This window comes from Protopterus annectens, chromosome 9.part0, assembly GCF_019279795.1.
Source record: "Protopterus annectens isolate FY-2018-M chromosome 9.part0, PAN1.0, whole genome shotgun sequence".
In the NCBI taxonomy this organism is placed as follows: Eukaryota; Metazoa; Chordata; order Ceratodontiformes; family Protopteridae; genus Protopterus; species Protopterus annectens.
The window spans coordinates 966,641,954-966,665,953 of NC_056743.1; the positions used below are offsets into that span (position 1 = coordinate 966,641,954).

The following is a 24,000-nucleotide window of genomic DNA, read 5'->3' on the forward strand; positions in this document are numbered from 1 at the left end:
CATGTTTTAGACCGTTTAGAAGACAGCCTTGGATGCAGTCTAGTCCCATATAGCCTGTGTCTTTTGCCTTGGACAAGGCTTTAATGACCTGGTCTTTAGATGTGTAGGGGGAGGGGGAAGTGTCTGGTGGAAGGGTTTTGTGACAAGTTTGGAAGGGATAAGGGAGCGAAATCTTCGCCAAACCTAACCACTAGCAGGTTTGCTATCTCTGTGTGGTCAGTGTGTGTGGTACAGTTAGCACTAGTTCTGCACATGCTTGGGTCCTACCTTTTAGACTACATACATAGCTGTAAAAGGGCTTATGGTTATCCTTGGTTGTACATGCTAGGTTTTTCTCAAAGCAGCCCTTAGAGGACTTGGCATATTTTCTTATCTGCCTGTTGAGGCTGGACAGGGTGCTTTTCCATTGCTGGTGCCTCCCCTTTGTTTTCTTGGAAAGAAACCTTTTTCATTTATTGTAAAGTTCGTTGATGCTGGATGTCCACCACAGTGGCTTGCTTGGCATTGTTAATCTTTTATACAGATGTTTTTCTCATCAACATTGAAACCTATGTCACAATTTACAAGACCTTTTTAATAAAAAACCTTGAACCAAAAAAAAAAAAAAATAGAAGCAGAAAAAAAATACACACCCCGATAACCTGTTAAACACACAAAACTATGTACATCTTCAAATGAAGTTTTGCACTCAATATGAACAATTGCCCCAAACACAAAGGCCCTAAGCAACCTAAAACTGAGGTTACTTATCCACGCCAAGATTCACATTATTACATGCGCTTCTACTTGCACTAAATGGTGTTCCTTTCTATCTTTATTCCTCCAATAACTTGCATGCTTTCAGAAAACATTAACTTTTAGCCTTGAAGGAACCAGTGCTCTGCCTTTTTATTGCCTTATCAGCTTGTTTCCAAGGAAATCCAAGAGAAAAAAACACAAGCCTCAGCTGCAGGCTTCTAAAGACAAGCTGAAATATTTATTGCTAAAGAAAAACTTCATTACATTCAGTGTTCTCTTATCTACTTGTTTCTGCTAACACATTTTTATTAGATTAAGCCAAGGGTTTTAAGCCAGACATTCACATATATAAAAGACAAAACATATCAGCTCTACATACATCATGATCAAAGTACTTTTGTACCCTATCCCCACCAGACCAATCCAAGACTACATTCTATTAACTTAAACAAGCTTTTGTCTAGCCTTTTATTTTTCTCTTTTTGCATTGTAATGCCTACATTTATTAATACTAAAAAGGAAAATGGCATTTGTTTACTTTAGTATCTTTACCACATACAAGAACTTAATATGCTTTTACTATAAAACATGCAATTTATATCATGAAAAGTTTCATGGAAATACTGTTAAGAAAAGATATAACATGTTTTACTTACACTTACTTTTTCCTTCCTCTTCCCCTCCCCTCAGTGCCCTTCAAACATTAAAAACATGAAGCACTTCCCTCCTCTTCCCCTCCCCTCAGTGCCCTTCAAACATTAAAAACATGAAGCACGGCAAATTTCTTTCTTTCCCCGCAAGTTCAACAAAGTCAAAAGTCCACTCTAGCCTGATGCTTGCAGTCTCACATTTATTCATTAATTTCTGTGTTGCTGATCTTCCTGTTCATCTACATCTTACAACTCCCGACTCTGGTTCAGTTCTAAGGTATGCCCAGAGTCTTCTAGCCAACTCCTGTGCTTTTCTCCATCTCTCACGCATTTTCTTTTGGAACAGTGGAAAAGTCACTCAGTGCTTTATTATCAGGAGAAGCACAGGCCCCTTCTGCTTGATGGCTCACTTTTTTTCTGGAAAAACTTTTGCATTTTCTCCTTAGCCTGTTCTGCATCAAAAAATAACTTTGATCTTCCAGGAAAAAATATTCTGAAGACAGCTGGATACAGCAGCTTGAACCTCACATCTGCCCCTTGACATTCCCAGACTGCTGGAATAAATTTACTCACTGTACACCAGGTAGAAAAGAATCATCTTCCACAAACTCTCTACTGTCTCCAACTGTTAATACTTTGCACTTCTGCCACAGTTTTGTCAGGATCAGCTCTTTCTGCTGGTAGGTTTGCATATTTACTATTACAAGTCTTGGCTGCTTTCTCATGGCCAGATTTGGAGCATACACACTGTGTGCCCTTTCACTTAACAGTTCCTGCTGTGGAATACCAGTCCAGTTGCTTATTTGTGCCTTCATAAAATTAATAGTCTGTTCCTTCTAGCGTCTGTTACAATAGAAAATGTCATTTTCCTATGTGCTCTGCCCTCTAATTCTTCCATTTTTAAATCTCTTCTTGAACAGTCTCATCAGCCAGCCTATTCTTCATTTCAACTTCTGATTTTGCAGTTTTATCAGCTCATCTGAATATTTGTTTAAAAGCTTCTTCCATTTTTTCAGCCCTTTACTTGAGTTGATATACTCCGTCAGTATTTAATTTACTTTAATCAGCTTTGAGCACATTTGACTTATTTTACCTCTAGATTATTGGAGGCCATGTCTTGCACCAAAGCTGCAGCTTGAACTGCTTTTTGTTGAACATCTGCAGGATTCTTCCCAGTCAGTATTTTCTCTTCATATTTTCTAACTGATTTTTCAGGCTCTTAGTTTCTTAATTGCTGACATCCAGGCAATGTACTTGCTAGCCAATACTGAATTTATTAAAAGTGACAAAGTTCCTTTCCCTTGTCTTTCAGTTTCTTTTTTCACACTGGTAAAACTGGAGTTAAGTTATTAATCAGTGTGCAGCAGTCTTGGAATGTCAGTAAGCTCTAGCTCTTCAGAAAGCATCTACTGTGTAGTGTTTTGTGGAAGTGTGCACAGATGACCAGGTGACTGGGAATAACAAAAGGAAATGGATTTTGAAATCCAGTTGGCAACTCTTACTTAGAGACAGGATTACTAACTCGGTTTCATGGAAACAAACATCTGGTCTGTCTTCCTGATGTCTTTTGTTTTACCCAAACAGAATCCAAGTTGCCTATGCATATCCAAAGGAGTGTAGAAGTTTTCACCCTTGTTCTGAGGGCCTGGAAAAAAGTCAGCAGATTAATAGTCTGGTTGAGGGACAATTCACTGACCACTTTAGGTATAAAGGAAGGACTGACCCTAAGAAATACCCCATCCTTGTAGAAAATAGGGGCGAGAGGAGAGACCATTAGGGCTTGGAGATCTGAAACCCTTCGGGCAGAAGTAAGGGCCACTAGTAGAAGAGCTTTGCAAGTACAAAATTTTAAAGATGCCAAAGCCATTATTTCTAAAGATGTTTGGATAAGCTCTTCCAAGACAAAGATAAGGTACTAAGGGGTGGGGAGCCCTCCTAGGTGGGTTGAAAAGAAGGATGCCATTGAAAAACTGCCTCAGCTCAATTCCAGACAGCAAGGGTGAGCATACATGGAAAAATGGGAGACATGTGCCTTGACAGAGGAATAGGCTTGATAAGCTCTTAAGAACTCAAGTATGGGAATACAGTTGGAATTCCAGTTTAAGTAGGATTCTTCTCTCTCTAACCCCAGTGATAGGCTTTTCTTGCCTTCTGGAGAACATGCAGCATGTCCACAGTAAATTGGTGTCTGAAAGATTAAGATTCCACAACCCACAAGCTAGTAAGTACGGATAGAGCAGAGAAACCCCTTTTCTGTTTGAACATGTCCACTCCACTGGGTAATTTGTGATGACACCTGCCTTCTAATTAAGGGGGAACCAATGCTGCCTGGGCCAAAAGGGAGTAAGCAAGATTTTTCGTCCCTTCCTTTGGATCTTTTACAGAATTTGGGATTAGGAGTTGTGTGGGGAAGCCATAGAAAGCATAAAGAAACTTCCTCTCCCATGAGAAAGACATGTTGTCTGTCCTCCAGGCCTGGGACAAGGAATCCTACAGCAAAAAAGCCTGAGCTGTTTGTGAATAGAGGCAAACGGATCTACTGGAGGAATACCTCATTTGTGGAATATGTCCAGGAAGACCTTCCTGTATCTTCCAGGGACCCGCTTAGTGAATCCACTACGACACTGTTTTGGGACAGAACGTAAACTGCTTGTAGGGACAGATTAGCTTTTGCTGCTTGGTCCCATGACAGAAGAGTCAGTCTGCATAATTGAAAAGACAATGTCCCCCACCCCCCTTGTCTATTTACCACATGACTATTGTGCTGTTTGTGTAAATTCTGAGAGGACATGGCTTCCAAAAGTGTGAAAAAGTGCAGTTATGTACACTTGCCATAAATGTAGATGTTAGAGTGTAATTCACTGTTGCAGTCATCACATTTTGGGTTATCTGCCTGCAGGTAGCTTTCAGCCGGCCTGAATACCAGAGTCTTGGGATTTCTGCATCTGATGCTGTCGCTTCTTCCATGATGTCAGGTCGTCAGGGGTATAAAATATGCAGCAGATGCCATTACATCGTTTTTTCTTGCCGTGCTGTGCCCGAAGCAGAAACAGTTCGCAAGTGCCAGTCATCACATTTTGGGTTATCTGCCTGCAGGTAGCCCTCAGCCGGCAAGAATATCAGAGTCTTGGGATTTCTGCATCAGATGCCATCACTTCTTCCATGACGTCAGGTTGCAAGGGTATAAAACATGCAGCCGAAGCCACTACATCAGTTTTTCTTGCCTCAGATGTCAGGTGCCCCCAAAACAGTAAGCAATTACATGGTATGTAACACCTCCAGCAAAAAACAAATACCAATGATATAAGACATGTCAAACAAAAAAGATAGGTAGAAGTAAAGAGAAGTCAGGGGGGCTGGAGGGAAGGTAGCCAGGACTGCAACAGTGAATACATCTGAACATCTACATTTATGTTAAGTGTACACAACTGTACTATGTTCTTTGTGTTTCACTGTTGCAGTCATCACATTTGGGTTGATTCCCAAAACTAAGGAAGGGTGGAGGTAGCTATGAAGCATTAGGGCTGGCAATCAGACCCTGTAAGACTGCTGTGGCAAACCCAGCTCTGGATTTAGAAAATATAGGCTAGTAGTTTGTGCCTGGTGAAAGTGTGCACAGAGCTCCAGGTTGCAGCTTCCAGGATGTCCCTGGTAGGGACTCCCCTGAAAAATGCTGCCGAGGTAGATGCAGCCCTAGTGGAATAAGTTCTGATCTCCTGTGGGGTAGGCTTCCCATGGCGTTTGTAGCAGACATGTATGCAGTGTGCTATCCATTTAGAAATGGTTTACTTTGCAATGGCCTTGCCCTCTGCCCCTGCAGCAAAGCTGACTAGCAGCTGGTCAGATTTTCTGAGAGGCTTAGTCCTGTTCAGATAGAACCTAAGCTGCATGTGCATGTCCAGAAAATGCAGGATCCTTTCCCCTTTATTCTGAGGAATAGGAAAAAAGGTTAGCAAATGAATGGACTGGTTTAAAGCTACACTAGCCACCACCTTGGGTATAAAAGATAGGTTAGTCCTGAGGGAAACCCTGTCTGCATGGAAGATAATGAAAGGTTCCACTGCCATAAGGGCCTGCAATTCAGACGCTCTTCTTGCTGAAGTAATGGCTAGAAGTAAAGCGGTTTTCCATGAGAGGAATTTTAACTCTGCTGTTGCCACAGGTTCAAAGGGCGGAAGCGTGAGCTTTTCTAATGCAAACTTAAGGTCCCAAGCTGAAGTGGGAGCTCTCCTGGGGGGGTCTTAAATTTTTGGTTCCTCTCAAGAACTGTTTTACCAAATAATGAGAGAAGAGGGGAGGCTCAGTATTATAATGAGCTGAGATGGCAGAGGCATGAATCCTAATTAAAGAGAAGGACAGGCCTTTGTGGAGCATTTCTGTTAAGTAATCTAGTATATGAGATAAGCAGGGCACAGCTGTGGCCATTCCCTGAGACTGTCTCCAGGAACAGTATTTTTTCCACTTTTCTGTATAAGATTTTCTAGTACTAGGCCTCCATGCCTCAAGAATGACATCCAGCACCTGCTTACTGAGGGTTGCTGGTGTTGAATTCAGCGGATTAGCCAGGCTGTAAGGTTCAGGGTCTGTAGCTGAAGATGCAGAATCTCGCCCGCTTGCTGGGGCAGCAGGGAAAGAATCTGAGGCAGGTGCCATGGTTGTAGCACGGTCATACTGTGCAAAAGAGGGTACCAGTGCTGGCGTAGAAACTCTGGCGCAATCAGGATGGTCCTTGGCTTGTCCTGTTGGATTTTTAGTAGAACCTTTGAGAGGAGGGGTAGAGGGGGAAATACATAGACTAAGAGGCTTTCCCAGGTGAAGGACAGGGCATTCACTTTCCAAGCTTGACTGTGGTGAGTTCTGGCGCAAAATTTGCTCAACTGATTGTTCTGAGGGGAAGCAAAAAGGTCGACCTCTGGTGTCCCCCTCCTGTTCCTCAAAAGCTTGAATATTTTTGGCTCCAGTTTCCACTCGTGTGGGTCCATGAGATTTATGCTTAGGTCATTTGCCAGTGAATTTAGTTTGCCTGTCAGGAATTGAGCTTGTAAGTGCACTTGGTTGCACAAGGCTGTGTTCCACAGAACCATGGCTAGTCTGCATAGGGGGTAGGAATGGGTTCCCCCCTGCTTGTTTATGTACCACATAACTGTGGTGTTGTCTGTCTTTACCAATAGTTGTCCTGGAAGAATAAGGCCTTTGAAGGCTGTCAGAACATTCTGTATAGCTAACATTTCTTTTTGATTGATATGCAGGTGCATTTGCTTTGGGTCCCATTTGCCTTGAATGCACTGCCCTACCATGTGAGCCCCCTATGCATAGTCTGATGAGTCTGCCGTTAGGGTTTGGGCGGCAAGGGGTTGAGTGAAAGGGAGTCCCTTGTTGTGGTTGCAGGCCTCTGCTCACCAAAGGAACTCTGTCCTTAGGCAAGGAATGATAGGAATCACTGTTTCCAGGCCTTGAGAACGTTGACACCAAAGACTTATTAGGTACCACTGAAGTTTCCTCATATGCAGTCTTGCATATGTAATTAGTGGAATGCAAGAGGCCATGAACCCTAGGGCTTGCAGTATTTTTCTTGCAGATAGCTGGGTTTTGGTGGCCAGTAGACTGAAGTAGTTTGTCAAATAAATGTGTTTCGCTGGAGTGAGGAATGCCAACTGGGAAGTTGAGTTCAAGCTTGGTCCCAGGAATACAATCTGTTGGCTGGGTACCAGCTGTGATTTCTTTTTGCTGATGGTTTACCCCAGTGAAGTTAGAAGTCTCTTAATGCCAGGTGCTGAAGTAGCAATTCCTGACTGTCCACCTGAATCAGGCATTCGTCCAAGTATAGGTAAATTTGAATTGTTCTCTGCCTGCAATATGCAATGGCTGGAGCTAGGCACTTTACGAATATCCTGGGTGCAATAGATAAGCCAAAGGGAAGTGCAGAGAACTGATGGTGCATAGAGCCTGCTCTAAAATGTAGGTATTTCCTGCAAGATTCCCTTACGGGGATGTGCAGATAAGCTTCTTTTAAATCTAGGGGTGCTAGCCGGGAGTCCTTGGCTAGCATAGGAAGCAGCTGCTGGAGAATTAGCATTTTGAATCTTGGAGCCACCAAAAAGGTGTTGAAAACAGACAGATCCAGAATAGGATGCTAAGGGTTTTCTTTTCTGGGGACCAGAAACAGTCTGGAATAAAAAACATGTCCCCTTTGTTCTGCTGGGACAGGATGAATAGCCTTGATACCGAGAAGAAAAAGTACTTGCTTTTGGCCCTCTGCCCACTGGTTTGGACATCCGCTTATGGATAGAAGTGAGTGGAACTGGAATCTGTATCCCTGGGAAACAATATTTAAGACCCATTTGCTTTGGGTAATGTATTGCCAGCTTTTGGCATGCAGTGCAAGTTTCCTTCCAAAAGGTGCAAGGCTTGGAGGAGTTAAAGATAAGTCATTGTGCAATTTTACCATAGGATGGTGGCTTACTACTCCCTGTTTCGGACGTGGGAGCACTCCACTGCTTAGACCTGTGCATAACCTGAGACCAAAGTCTTGGTGGTCTGCTGCTCCTGGGCTTGGACTGAGAAGGCCTGGAAGGGACTGGAAAAGACCAGTTTTTTGAAGGCCAATGCCTAATGAATCTAGGTGGCTGTACTTGTAAGAAATCTTTAACAGTTTGCATAGATTTAGCTTTCTTCTCCATTCTTTTGAGGACTTCTGCTTTATTACCAAATATAAACTCTCGATTTAATGGTGCACCCAGTAAATTTTGCTTTGACATGATCTAGCAAGTTCTGTTCCTTAAGCCAAGCATGTCTTCTAAGAACAAAACCAGTGACAGCAGCCCTGCAAGATGCTTCTAAAGCATCAAACCCACACTGCAAAGTATGTTTACCAACTTGGTTAGAAGAATGCATTAACTCTTGTAAATCTGTGTTCTGCACAATCAGGAATCAACATTTTTTGTTTAATTAGCACCATACAATGCTGCTGATACTTTAACATATGAAGCTGGAAATGCAAAGCCCTAATGGAAAGCGTAGCAGAGGTGTATATCTTTTTACTCCATCTTTCTAAAGCCCTGGAATCCCTGTTCGAAGGGGTAGGATTTTTGGCAGTTGTAGGCTTAATGCCTTTAGGTCCCTGGGAAATGGTCTCTGGATCCACAGTAGAATTCCTAAAAAGGAATTTGTGGGAGTCAGGCACTCTATAGTACCGGTCAGGTTTCCTGAGAGCTGGAGGCAAGGTATCAGGGGTAAGGCTGGATTCCAGGAAGACATCATCTACAATTTCCAGAACAGGAGGGATAGCTAGAGGCCTGTGCTGAGGCAAGCTTAAAAATTACCCGAGTCTCTTTCTGGACTGGGAGTAGTCCTTGCTCTCCCAGCAGAAATGCTCTCCAAGGGTGTGTGCAGGGTTTCGCCAAAGGAAAAATCTTCTGGAGGGGAAGCAGAGGGAATGGAATCCTCTGCATCAGAATCCTCATAAGTGGATATGGGCATGTCCTGGAAATCAGAAGGATCAGAGAGATTAGATTCCTGATCAAAAGAATCAGAAGGAAAATCAGTTCTGGGTCTTTTTGAGGGGGAAGGCGGACTTCCCCTAATTAAAGTAATGAGGTCCTCAGCCATTCTAATCATTTGTTTTTGTGGCATGTGGGCCTGAAAACGCGCTTTGGTCATCTGTTTCCTAGGCATAGTGTGAACTTTAGGCCTGAGAAATTCGGTATTTTTGGTTTGAAAGGAAGTCTGTTTAATATGAAAATCGGAAGGCCTGAATACACCCACAGAAGCCGGTGCCTGCACATGGAGTCACCTGCAGGTTCCATAGTCAAAGAAGCATCTCACGGCATACCGGACTCTGAATGGGTCTCAGTAGAGGCCTTAAAATCTGCAGAAGCGGGTATCAGGAGCTGTGAAAGCGCCTCACCGAGTACTGGCAACCGACAACTTGCTTAAAGGTAGCCTCGTCGGCAGCCTTGAACTTATGTGGTCTGTCCCTTTCTTTATCGTTTCTTTTTTTTGGAAGATCGGTAGTCTGATGGCTTACCAAAGCCATTTCAGAGTACGGAGACAGAGTGAAAGAATTTAGCTACAAAAATTGCCCAACGATGAATAGTTCAGGCGTTGAACAAGGCACAAAACCGACAGCAAGGGACGTCGTGGTCTGGGCCTAAACAGGTGACGCAGTAAGAATGAAAATCTCTGAGGTATTTGCTTTCCACAGGCAAGACAATTATTAATTTTTTCTGACTCTGTTAGAGCAAGAAAAGAGGATCCCCAATGGGGTACTTATCTTTGAGAAGGCTTCAGGTTTGAAACTCAAAAATTTCAGGAGTCAGCCGACCGGCACTTGCGAATTGCTTCTGCTTCGGACACCACACGGCAAGAAAGACTGATGTAATGGCGTCGGCTGCATGTTTATACCCCTGACGACCTGATGTCATGGACGAAGCAACAGCATCCGATGCAGAAATCCCAAGACTCTGGTATTCAGGCCGGCTGAGGGCTACCTTTAGGCAGATATCCCAAATGTGATGACTGCAACAGTGAAACACGAAGATCATCACCTGTAAAGCCTGAATGAGTGCCCTCACTTCTTTCATACTGATGTATTCCTTTCTTTGTGTGACAGCTCATGGACTCTCAAGTGGCAAGGGTCTTTCTATGCACCCCAAGATAGATCTAATGTATATATTTGCACTTTCAAACCAAACTGTTACCACTCAAGAATGACAGCACTAGATCCAACTGTACCCAAGAGATCCACTAGTTTAATTCTCTTTTCAGAAAAGGAATTAATGGACCCAGTGTCTCCAATGGTTGGCAGAGTTGAAATCAGAGAGACTTCAGGTACCACTGGATTTTTCTCATGTGAAGTCTGGAACAGCGAATCATATGGTTGGAAGCTGCCATGACTCCCAGAGCCCTTAGAATTTCTCTTGCAGAAAAAGACAGAACTGGAAAGAGGGACTGAAATTACATGGAGAGAGTCTACACCACCTCTTGTGAGAGAAAGGATAGCATGCAACGTGTGTCCAGACTGGATCCCAGAAGCACTAGATCCAGTCTAGGAGTCAAGGCAGACTATTTTGACAATGCCAGTGAAGCCAGCTTCTACAGTAGGGAGATACTGAAGGCAAGGTGCTTTAACAAGTTTTCCTGACAGCTTGCCTATACAAGAAGGGCACTGAAGTATGGGCATATACAGATTCTCTGAATCCTGAAAGAGGAGACAGCTGGAGCCAAGCACTCTGAAAACTCTGGGGGCTGTAGATAACCCAAAGGGCAATAGTAGAGAACTGAAAATGTGACAAAAAAGCAAACAGACTGAGAGAACCTCCTATAAAACAATGAATGGGAATGTGAAGGTAAGCATCCTTTAGATGCATGGATACCAGAAAGTCTTTGGGTAAGAAGAGTAGAAGGGTTTGAAGGGGGAATGCATTTTGAAAGAAGGTACCCTCAGAAAGTTAATGAGGTGAGAAGTCTAGAATGGGTCTCCAGTCTCCTCCTTTTCTGGTTATAAAGAACTTGGAATAGAAACCTTTTCCTAAATGGAGTGGTGACAGATTCGACAGCACATTGGTCAGAAAGACCCTGTAAAATGGGAGGGAAATGAGGCACCTGGTTGTCACACACAGAGTACAACTGAAGACTGGGATTTCCTTCCAAATCACTTTGTAGCCTTGTTGAATAACTGAAATAACCCACATGTCTGAAATGATGAGCTACCAAGCTGAAAAGGAGGTGGCTACCTTTTTGACATGACAAAGGATAGACTGAAGGGGGGGGGGGGCAGAGAAGAAGGTTGCAGAGGGTAGACAGGCTGATTTGTCTGGAAAGTGGGTTTCCCAGACTTGGAGACTCTAGCAGATTTGTCCCGAAATCTTTTTCATGGCATTTTCCTGACTTTCTGTGCAGATTTTGTCTGTTTGTAGGCAAACGAACTGGGCTTAGCCAGATAGTTCCTTTGATACTGGAGAACTTAGAAACAGCAGGCCCTTGGTGTTGGGGGAGATTAGTCCAACGGGAACAAAGCCATGCAAATCTTCTGAAGACAGATATCCAGTAGCAGCCAACCTGGAAGAAACTTCCACTGCATCATAGTTACATTTAATGGTATGTCTGGCCAACTATATAACCTGACCAACCATTGAAAAAGCCTTCTTTTCAGTTTTAGAACCCTCAAGGTTGGTCAAAGTCTTGTTCAACTCACCAAGAATAGACAACAGATATTTCATCACGTGGGTTTTATAAGTCAATGCCCTAAAGACCCTAGTGGCAGAAGTATACATCTTTCCACATCTGTGCATAGCCCTACTGTCCCTGTTTGAAGGTATAACAGCGACAGCAGGTAACAGTTTTAAAAGCTTGCTGATAGAGAAATAATAGAGGTATCTGCAAAAGATTTTTATAAAGGAATTTTAGAGTCACTGGTACTTTGTAAAATAGATTAGGTTACTTACGGGCTGATTCAGGCGATGAAGTGTGTGCAAAGACATCAAGAAAAATTGCTAAAACTGGTGGAACAGGTGCTAACATAGGAGCTCCTACCTCCAAATCTGTAATCTTTCTTCTACACATCAGAAACTTGTCTTGATTTCTACTCAAAATGCAGTATAATTTTTGTGATGGTTTCTCCAAAGGAGATTTCCTCAACAGGAGAGATGGGGATAATCTTTATCTGATGCCAACTGGCCTGGGGAATGAATCTGAGAAGAATTATGTTAGTGTATGTTCATAACAAATCAGGTTTTTCCTCTTCCTCAGAACAGAATTCATGTTGTCTCTACTGGGGGAGGGGAGGAAGAGAGAGGAAGGAGGTTTGAGAAGCAAAATGACCTTGTATAGGCCCTCAGAAAAAATCCATCGATTCCTTTTCATGAGATGTCCGAGACAGAAAAATATTCTTAATCTTTTGCTTTTCATTTTAGAAGTGACGTCTGCTTTTACAAAACGCAGATATGATCCCTGGCACACCTCAAACAAAGATCCAGGCACCACTTCCTTAACCACAGCTTAAGGTATGTCCTCCAGTCCTTAGAAGTACTGAGCCTTGGTTTCTTCTTCTCAACCACATCTGTTGGTATTGGATGTGAAAGAATCAGATGCCATACTGGCCTCCAGCAAAGTTGCATTGGTAGGGGCATAAAGAAGTCTTCGGCCATACCATGGGTTCCTACAATATCTCAATGGGTACGTCCAAGTCCAAATTGCCAGATGATGTCTCAGGTCTAGGCCTTTGAATTTCTTTTTAGTAGCAAGCCGTACATCATGTGCATAGTATTATACCATTTTTGGAGTGGGCGAGGCATTTCAAGCTCTGAATCTTTACATAGATATTTAGCAAGAAATATGTGTATGTCGGGTTTTCAGGACAAATGACTGACAAATCTGACAATTATTATAGTCGTGTTCATCCCCATGAGAAAACAAGGACTGGGAGTGCAGATCCTTATGGAATCTGCCCACCACAATCAGACTTCCTTCACTTGGCTGACATCTAACATTTAAACACCAAAGTACAAGAACAAAAAGGAATGTTTCCCATCAGGGCACTTACCTGAATAAGTGAAAATAAACGTCATAACCGCAACCACATGAAAAAAATAGACTAAGTGGCACAAAACCCGTTTTCAGACTGGTGGTGAACGATCAGAGGAGCTTACTCTCATATGTCCGCTTATATACCCTTAGGCCCATGGGCTTAAGTCATAAGTTGGATGTATGGCTGTATGGAAGGTCTTTAGGCTTTGGTACCCCAGATCAATGGCAAGTTACCTTGGTGAGATAGCCCAATATTACTGGAATACTGCAAAAGTGATTTAGGGAAGGACATCATACAAAATCCATTATGTAGTGACTGAAGGGAAAATATTTATGTGGAATTCACTTGTAGATTTCCATCTAGCAGAAATTAAACCTCCAAATGGCAGAACTCTATCATGGCCTGCAAAGTAGTGCACAGGCATGCTACTACCATCCTAAGTTTAACATCTTGGTAGTTGGAAGGTTACTTGAGATGGGAAACAAGGAATCTGCCAACTTGCTTTTTCCAAAGGATGAGAAAGTGGATCTCAGTTATATTCAGTTGCTTACCGCTTGCTTAGAGGTGACCTATGCCTGACATACAAGGCCATGTCAAACCCAGATTTGATGAACATGCTTCATCTCAAAAAATCTAGATCCATCAGAGCCACAAGGGCGGGAGACTTAAACCTCGACACGGTTATTAATAGGACGTGCTGGAGGGATAGATTCATCACCCAAAGACTCCCTATGCTGTGGAACAAAATCCCGGTTTATGTGAGGCAGAGCACCTCGGTGGCCTTGTTCAAGAGGAATCTTGACCAATAGATGGGAGATCGCAGATACACCCCAGGGGTTACCTCAGTGTCACTGCTCGACAGAGGCACAGCAAAATAATGGGCACAGTTTCTCCAAACTAAAGGGGTGGCGTAAGCCACAAAACTATGGGCTAGGCTTATAAATGCCCTCGGGCAGATAGCCTAGTATGAACCTATGAACCTAAGTCTACTGCTCCAGTTCACTAAGAGAACTCCATCTAACAAGAGTCAAACTCTGTAGTGTAGAAGGATAAAGTCCATACTCTGACCCAGATGTCCACAGCTTGAACAGCAACTTGGTGCTGGAAGGGTTGGAAAATGGAGGGTGGACTAAGCGCCTGACGCTAGCTCATTCATCTTGGGGGAAGGACTGCTGGTTCTGGTCAAAGTACCCCCATGGAAGCAAAGACTTGCTAGGTGCCACACATGGTCAGGACAGGGATATGGACTCTGTTCTGTTAAGGCCATGACAACAGCCTTCCACAGTATGTGTACTAAAGCAAGAGCACATTGAAGAGGACACAGTAGGCCCATACAGGGTCATGGATACACACCTCAGCCAACAAGAGATAACTGAAAGCATTAATGCAAAAATCCAAATTGATGCCTGCTTGATGGCCTCTAAAACTGGCCTTATCTCACAGGAAAGGGATAGGCTAGGAACAGGCATCATCCATCAGGGGATGACTGGGATAAACAATCTGTAAAGACAGCTACTGATGTTTGACAGGCATCGGGAATTAAAAAAATTATTAAAGGTGGTTAGCAATGTCACCTCACAGCAAGAGGTTCTCCGGTTCGATTCTCAGCTGGGGTGTCTTCTGCGTGGAATCTGCATGTCCTCCCTGTGGTCACGTGGGTTTCCTCCGGGTGCTCCGGTTTCCTCCCACATCCCAAAGACATGCTGTAGGTGGATTGGACACACTAAATTGGCCCTAGGTGTGAGTGTGTGCACATTTGTGCCTTCTGTGGAAGGTTGGGCGCCAGGCTGGCAACTTGACACCATAAAACTCCACTGCCAATCATGAGCGGACAAGTGATCCGCTGTGGCGACCCCTAACCGGGAAAAGCTGAAAGAAGATGATTAAAAAAAGGTGTTAAGCTTCTAAAGCACTGTGGCTTCAAGGGCTATGCAGCTTGTAAAATTTAGCAATGTCCCCATGCACAGTCCACTAAGTGATGTCATAACTGCAGACAAAAAAATCTGAAGGGTGCATAACAAAAAAACACAACAACTTGATGTCCATAACGTACTAAATGTCTCCCAATAAACACCACAGCTGAATTTAAGGCCTCCAGCAAAGAACAAAACATATTGAGAGAGCCTAAGAATGTATATATTACAATTCGGTGCTTTATCTGTTGGATTGGTATAGTCAAGTTTTATGTTGCTGAATGTAGAAAGTATACTGACTGCCAAATGTTGGCAGTGAGGAAGAATTCCCTTACGTAAGAGGTTGAGCAACCTTGCTGGGGTCAAGGGGTATGTCCACCTCCTCTAAAAAATTTTTTTACTTGCTGTTTTGCAAAACTGACAATTTACTTTGTTTTTTTAACCAGGCTCCTATGAGATTGTGCTTGATTAATGGTCGTTTACCCAAATGTCATACAAGAAAAAAAACACTACTTTAACTGCCAATGTGAAGAGACAAGAAATCTGACAGAAATGATTCGCTGTGAGCTTTAACTTGTTGGTGAAACTGAGTAAAATAATCAAAAGTAAACCATACATCCAAGTAAATTTCCTTGTGAACTACCTTTGCTAGTTGAAATGGCCTGAAACACTTCTCTTCAGATGATGATCCTTGCATGGGCTAGGCAAAGCAATAGTGACACAAAGTGGCTAATTAAGCTAAACATATCTTTTGATGGGAAGCTACTGCTTTTGACAAACAAAAGGGGACCGACACACAAGGTTTTTACAAGTAATTGCAGAAAAAATCTACATGCCCTACAACAAGCTTGATAAGAGATACAAAAATAAGAATAACCACTGCCTGCTAATATACTTGTTACTTGGCAAAACAGGAAAACATTTCTTGAAGTTCAGCACTCATTTTCAAACCAGAGTAACTTTTTTTTGTTTATAGTATTTTCATGACACACAACACTGCTAATCAGAGGCAGAGGTTAAACTGGAAGAATGAAACTAGGAAAAAACTGTTCCTGAAAGCTGGAAAAGAAACACCAACAATCTCCTCTCCTTTTGATAGATCAATGAATCAGTCTTCTTACTGACGGATGTCCATCACTGAGAGGTTCTCCGATCTATTGTGGGTGTGGAGGGACAAGCATCCGAAACACCCTTGTAATGATGAACAAATAACTTCTGCAATCTTACCTCCACTACTGAATTGTTGTTAAGTTTCCACTTGTTCCCATTCAACACTGGCCTTCCATCTATGTAAAATGGTCTTCGGCCCTCATTGGCAATGAAGAAGTCTCCATTGTTCTTTAGTTTAATAACACCTACAACAACATGTGTAAGAACAAAGTCATCACAAACTGCCAAGTTTAATGCTGTTGGTATGTACAAAGTAACTCACTACAGCAGTGAATGTACAAATTTCATTCACATCTTCAGAATAATCCTGTAAGGGAAATGGTCCTCAAGTGTGTGTGTTTTTTTTTTTTTTGTGCTAACCATTATATCCTACTTCTTGACTAGCTGGTAGTACTACCCCTCACTGCCAGGCAGTGTGTAACAGAGGATTATGACGGGTCCTTGATCATACATCTAACTTATTGTGTTCCAGACTTGGGATGCTGAGAAATTCACCATGACAGCAAAGCTTGAGAGGTGAATTTTGGCATTCATGCCGAGAAAACAAAAGTAAAGGTTATGATCACTGACCCGATCATATTACTTGCTCCATGTACTACTAGTTAAAAGAAAAACAAAAAAAGAGAGAAAAAAACACTTGGCTAGCACTGTCAAGAAGACAGTGTAACAGTCTCCTATGTTTACCCTTTCCTTGCCGTGCCTCTCAAATACCCACATTTTTGCCTCATGTTTAGTCTGCTTCAAAATATTTGTTTTTTTGACAAATCACTGAGGACCTAAGTCACTAAATGACATTCATTTCAGTTTCAGACTTCATACCCTTCAGAGAATACAAATACACATCCTATTTTTTTTAGCTAGTTTATGTTTATGAGGAGAAGTGAGGGACTATCAGTATGGACAGCAGGCAAGAACAAACCTTTTTTTATTCTGTTGTCTTTGCTGGTCAGTACTGGCATATTTGACTGCTAGAGTGAGACCCAACCTTAACGAGTTAAACAGGGTTGCTTAATGTTTGTCAGGATTGGGTTTCACACTACAGTAGCACTTAACTGATTTGTCTTTTTTCGAATACCAGAGAGTAATCACCATTCTCCATGCACTACAGAACACCTAGCCCCATGATAGCAAATGATCACAGTCACAACCACAGAAAGGAAAACCAAGTTACAAGCACAACATATACAAGGGTCACTTAAAGACTGATGACGCACCAGACACTTAGCAAAACTTAGCAAAATAATATCAATGCGCCATTCATGCCAGCAGAAATAATTACATAAGATTCAAAATACAGAAAGAACAATCCATTCCAGACAGGCAATAACAGAGTATTTTTTTTTCCAATTATGTTATTTGCAGGGATCAAGTCACCTGTGTCCCACACCATACCCCAAACTTCAATATTACCACTATAATACAACAAAAACAGAAAGGATTGTACACTTGCAACCCTTCTTGGTATAGGTGCAACCCTTAAGTGGTAATATTAACTAGAGAAGCAAAACCATAGATACAATTAACAGTGTGAAATGTCTCACTTAACTGTTCAGGATTTTGAATCTCACTGCACCAATGACCTAGTGTTTTGTTCAGTTTTTAGCAACCAGAGGTCTGAAACAGACCCCCCCCTCCAAAATCAATCAAACAGGGGTGTACTTATTTTAATCAGGCTAACACTAACTCCAACTACATGGACGTTGCCTCTCTCAGGAGCAGTCCATCAAATAAACAGAATGACCCTTAGTTACTCAGGTGCTGTACAGGGATAAAACCATGACTATGACCCAGGCAATCTGGGTTCAATCAGCAGCTCTGGGGACTGAAAAGCGCAGGGAGGGAAGGATGGGGACTCCTATCCTGGGGAGAGCAGAACGTGGGGAGTCTCTTTGCAATGATCCTTGGTGAAGGCTGAGGACGTTGTTGGGAATAAGCATGCTCCAGTACAGGTGGGAAGTGGACCTGGCTGAGCTGCTGTGGAAGCAGGGAGATATGCTGCTTGTCTACATTCCACTCCCATCTTGCCTTAAGGGAGGGGGGAGTGGGTAGGGTAGAAATAAAAAAAAAACTTGTATGGTTGGATGGATGCAGAGATTTGCTGAGCCCCTGGGATGCCATTATGATCCACGACTGGCCTCAGCAATACCAGAGTAATCTGGAGGATAAGAAGATTGCTGGTAGACCCTACGTGGAGCACCAGGGTAACAGGCCAGTAACAGTGACAGACAGGGGCCCAAAAAATACACAGAGTGACCTTACCAGGTCACAACAATGCATCTACCCAAAAAAACTCCAAATACTTTACAAAAACAGGTAGAGTACAGTTAAGTGTGTCTCTTGCCATTACTTTTAAGTATATAAAGCCAATGACTGCACAACAGGCTTACAGTTATGGAAAAGGTTATAATGCCAACTCAACAATAAAAGCTTACTACACAATAACACAAAAAAGATTTGTCTGTTCACAAGTACATGTTCCTAGTAAATAAAGCTACTCACAAGTACATGTTCCTAGTAAATATAGCATTTACCACAGGCAAACATCCAGCTTCACATTCTGCACACTGATACTGTAGACAAAAAAAAAAAAGATAGGGCCACCATATTTTCTGTACCAAGTAAAGAAACATGCCAACATCCTAGACCTCAAACTCAAAATTCCACCCCTCCCAACACAATTTCTCCTACACTAGGGGGACTGAGTCAGCTAACATGGTGCAAACAGCAATTTTATCAGAGCTCCACTTCACAAGAAGCGAGAGAGTAAATTCCTGTTTATGGATCCCCAAACTGAAACCATCATTACTCTCAGGAGTTTAATATGTAACGAAAGTAAATACAGACAGGCAGCTGTGGAGTAACATGATGAAACATGGAGTAGTGGGATATCCTTCCTACCAGAACATGACCACTGTGCAAAAATCAATCAGCTGTCAGGATTAGAAGTACAGGTCACTGAGGACACAATTACTATAAAATGATGAAAAAGCAGTACTCATGTCAGCATTAGAAGAACATAGTTTGAAAACATTGTTCTTGAAGTCGGCAGTAAACTTGCAATCCTCCAGACTCCAGAAGAGCATGGCTACAATGGAATCCCATGAGAAGAAGTTACAGCAGCTGAAGAAAAAGGTTGCAGAATGAGCATGGAAACCAAAGGAACAATCACGGATTATGATTAACTGGACTGAAAGAAAGATCAGCTAAAGGAGGTAGACCAGCTTTCTTCAACAGGGCATTAACAGAAGCTCTTACTACCACCCACTCACAGACAATAACTACAGAAAAAGCACATCTGGCAGTGTAACCTACAAGGGGTGGGGGCTGGCCCTCTGAGACAAATAGTGTTTCTGCTGCTGCTGAGCAAACTTGAGAAGATAAGTTTATTAATGCAAGCAGAGGAAGGGAAAACCTTTTTGTTGTGTAGCAGTAAAGTCCATCTCCTCCAGGACTTTATGACACTATGGCAAGAAAGGCTTTTCCTACTTGGACCATAGCACATTACATCAACACCACAGGCAAGCAGTACAACATAACTACAAATAAACAGGAAGATAATACAGTGAAGACATTAATTGATTCCACCATCTGCAGTTATTGTCAGTATCTTACACAACTATACTATATTATTTTTTACATTTATGTCACAATTATAAAATCAACTCAAGAGGTTAGAGTGTATTGTGAATTCAAAGGCCGGGTTTGAGGCCTCAATTAACATCCACTTGAGGATCACTATGGCAAAACTGCCTCTAGCTTGGGTGCACAGTCCTGCTTACAATGTACAGGAAATGTGCTCTCTAGACCAAGCCAAAGCTTCCTAGATCTTGTCTTGGTAGCCTGGAGGACAACACCACTGATGCAATCCTGACTGAATGAGATATGTCTGGTCCCTAAACAGATTCACAGTTTTTATTTACGTGTTACTATGCAAGACCAATACACACAATTGTTCTAGTTAGGGGTAACTTAAAAGTACTGTCTGGTTAAGTGACTTGCTCAGAGTCACAGGGTAAACACTGACCGAGTGCGGCACCACAATCCTGCTCTACACAAGGTCATGATGGGCAGATGCAACTGTCATATGCACCCTAACTATGACTTCAGTAAGGCTCAAGTAACACATGTGCCTAATACCCTTCAGGATGACCTAGGGTAGCAACAGGTACAACTCTGCCAACATGAACTACCTCCACAATACAGAGCAAGTGCACCTGATGGAAAGCACCCTATGTGACTTCTGACAAGTGCCAGCCCTTAAGTGTAGTTGACTTATCTCAATAACGGGATCTTCTTGGCCAGAAACAGGACTGCTTCCCGTATCGTCATCACAAATGTGAAAGCTTGGACATGCCATGGGTGTTGAGAACTGACTTTAATTTCTTCTCTGAACTCTGTGATGGTTAAATGGAATCAGTAAAAATTACAGGCACAAAGGATATCTCCAATGCCATAGAACAGGGAAGGCATCCAAAGGAAATAAAATTATGACATATCATAAATGATGCATTCACCTGATTAGCTATCGAGCTTACACCCTTAACTCTCTCCTAACCACCTGTGCTCTTTCCTTTCCTACTTCCATTTTCTCTGCTCTCATTTCATGTAGTCTCCCTTTAACTCCCACAGTTAAGATCCGTTGGCCTGTCCACTCCACTTACCTTCTCTCTCTTTTTCTCATCTACAAGCCATCACCATAAGTTTCAACTTATGCTCTCCTGATAATTGTTGTATTGTCAGTTTTAAGTTCTATACTACCTATTGTACCTCTACAATTGTATCTGAATGTAGTACTCTTAACAGTTAACATGTTCAGTTGTATTTCTGTTAACTTTCTGAAACTCTTATATTGTCTTGTGTATTAAACATTGCACCTGTAAAACTTTTCTCCCCGGGCCTCCACTGAAAACGGGCCTGCTTTGGCCCAGATGGACTTTCCCAGTAAACAAATGGAAATAAAGAAAAAGAAATGCATCCATCATCAGTACCCTGCAGGTGTATGCGTCACAAGTACAATAACTACTAGGTATCTGGAACCTCTCAGATAAACACATGCCATACTCTCATGATGCTACTTTTCTCCCAGTTCTCCATTTCTTTGCTGACGCACTATATTCCTTCTGAACAAACTGACTTAACCCAATAAAGAAAAAGCAAAGAAGGATACAATATACTAGTCACAGATGAAGCTGTAAGATGTTGGGAGTAGCGGGGGGGTGGAAGACAGACATTTTTTTACCCAAGATGGGCCCACTTCTTACAGATCCACATCTATGTTAAGTCTTAACTTTCGTACCTGAAGTGATCCATCCTCAGTAACTTGCAAGACAGTGTCCACAGCTATCCTTGTTTGACCTGGTCACACAAACAAGGAGAACATGCCAAGTAGTAACATCTAGCTTGTAAAACTGGGTGAAGTTGCTGGGATTAGAGTCCAGGGGTCTGCAACCTGAGGCACTGGAGCCACATGTGGCTCTTCCACCACTCTGCAGTGGCTCCCTGTAGCTTTGAAAAAGAATGGCCACTATCACACAAACACTGATGACGCTCGAGCGATGCAATTCAAATATTACTCTTATAAACATAGCAACTTGATAGAATAACAGGATTTGTGTTGCCATGCATTCCACATACACACAGAGAGCGATACAGCAATCCCCTGGCAGCAGTAGCATCTCCTGAAAGGTTTCCATACCTCTCAAAGTCTTACCACAAGAAATCTGGACAGAGTCACAAATAAAGGGGAACAAAAAAACAAAAATAGGGATTGACTTTAAATATTTCTCTTATAAACTTGCTAGAATAACATGGTTTCGGTCAACATGCATTTCCACACACACACCTCTCAACTGTGCAGATTTTTGCAGAATGTCCTGACTTGCCTCATATTTTTGGTCTGTTTCTCATAAAATTGTGGTTTTCTGGCAAATCGTTGAGGGCTGAAGTCATAAAAAAATAGACATTTGAGTCTCAGACTTCATACCCTTAAGAACATTCATGCTAATGCAAAATATGTTATTCTATCAACTTTCTAAGTTTGTAAGCGCAATATTTAAAATGTGTCCCTATTTTTGGACCTTTGTGCCCCACTATTTATGGCTTTCTCCACATTTCTTGTTCTAAGAGGCTAAAGATATTACAAACACACACATAGAGCGAACGAGCAATTCCAACAAAGGATCAAAAATAAGGACATTTTAAATACTGCTCTTATAAACTTACTTCTTTTATATTTAGGATAATAACTATTTTTTTTATGCTATGTTATCTTCATTTTAGGGGTCAAATAGGTTTCGTGGCTCCCGATAATTTTATTTGGTGGGAGAGGGGCCAAACTGGCTCTTTTGATAGTGAAGGTTGCAAAGCCCTGGGTTAGACCAAGGAAAACAAGCATCATTTACTGAGGCATTTTTAAGGAAATCAGTCAAAGCTACCACAGCTCTTGTAAAGTCAGCTTCAAGAGTGGCTAGCAGGTTCCAATTTGTTAAGATGCAAAATAATCTGATACAGTCAAGGATCCATCCAGACATGTTGACTTTGGACACCTGCCTGCCTTTTGCAATTCTAAGTACACACAGTTGAAATTATTTCCTGAAATTTTCAGCTGTACTAATGCAGAACCTAAGTATCCTGTGGATGTCCATAAAATGTAAAATGCATTCTACACTGTTCTACTAACAGGAAAAGAACATGGATAAATTAATGTCTTGACTCAAATTTGGATAAATTTTAACTTGGAGTATAAAGGAAAGATGTCACAGACACTAAAATACAGTCTTTCAGTAAAAAGTTCTGTTCTGGAGGCTGACTCACAGGGGACTTTAGTCAATGCTTCAGGTATGAAACAGAAAATTCAAGGAAGGCACAGGATCTCGCATAAAAGATTACTGTCTGAAGGGACTTGCTCACCCTGGCAATCACTAAGGAAATTTTTCTGCTTCAGTGGAAGTTGAGTAGACTGACAGCTGCACTTTAATGCAAGAATAAAAAAAACATGGTTCAAATAAGTCTTCAAGACAGTGTACAACATACTGTTTGGGAGCCTTGCTGTGTACACTTTCTCTGAAGGCCAAATGTGAAAAGCAATTCTTGTACATTTTCCTTGCGGATGGATTTTGAAGTCGTCAACATCTCCCTGACCTTAGAGGAACTGTGGGTTACTGGCTACATTCAAAACCAGAGTAGCCATATTGCTAGCTTAGGGGTACTGATGTCTGGATAAGGTATTTCTGATTGGTGAAATGCTAGACACTTGAAAAGGATGACTCGAATGGTCCCACCTAGTGAGAAGCAGGTCAACATGGGAAGGATAACTGCATGGGAAACTAAGAACCGCCATCATTATCATGGATTTTAAAGGCTCTTGTCTTCTGTACTGCTTTTAAAGATAAGTGAGAAATGGAGTATATACATACAGAAGACATTCTGACCTCACCTCTGTTAGGTCTCTCTGTGGTGCTGGCCTTCAGAGTTGCAAAGATTACTCCGCACTTCACAGTTGATACAGAAGCAAACAAGCCTATTATTGGCTGAATCCACCAATGAAACACTTGGTTTGCCACTTGGTTCTGGGACCGATTGTAGGGAAGGAGGGCCGCATTCAGCATTATTGCCAACAAGGTAGATTCTACTAGAATGTGTACAGTCACCAATTCTAACGCCCAGTCCACAAGTTTTATGGTCTCCCAGCACTGAATAAAACCGCCATCTTACCTGCTTACAGATATACCAAACTACAGCCATACTGTGTGTGCAAGTGGCTAGGAGACACTTTCAGAAAAAGATGATAAACATGTAGTGCAAGTTCTCAAATACTGACATTCAGTTGAAATTTTTGTGAGGACCAAGACCACAAAGCAGTTTTAACCTGAAAATGCACCCCCCCCCCACTTAAGGCATACAGATCCGTACTGACTGAATATGTAGGCAAGGGTGTCTGAAAAGGATTACCACAGGATACAGTAGAAGTATGCAGCCACTACTGCAGGTGGTGAGTGCACCA

General features: G+C 42.2%; 2 protein-coding genes across 3 annotated transcripts in view; one reads left to right on the plus strand and one right to left on the minus strand.

The window, feature by feature from the left end:
* RASEF (RAS and EF-hand domain containing) overlaps positions 1-24,000 on the plus strand; it is a 1,118,741-nt gene that overhangs the window by 857,431 nt on the left and 237,310 nt on the right. The window lies entirely within an intron of this gene.
* Positions 1-24,000, minus strand: part of MCRS1 (microspherule protein 1) — a 1,081,536-nt gene that overhangs the window by 229,544 nt on the left and 827,992 nt on the right. The window contains exon 17 of the mRNA XM_044083711.1: positions 16,056-16,183. Within this exon, the coding sequence (XP_043939646.1) occupies positions 16,056-16,183 (128 nt within the window). The remainder of the gene's footprint in view (positions 1-16,055; positions 16,184-24,000) is intronic.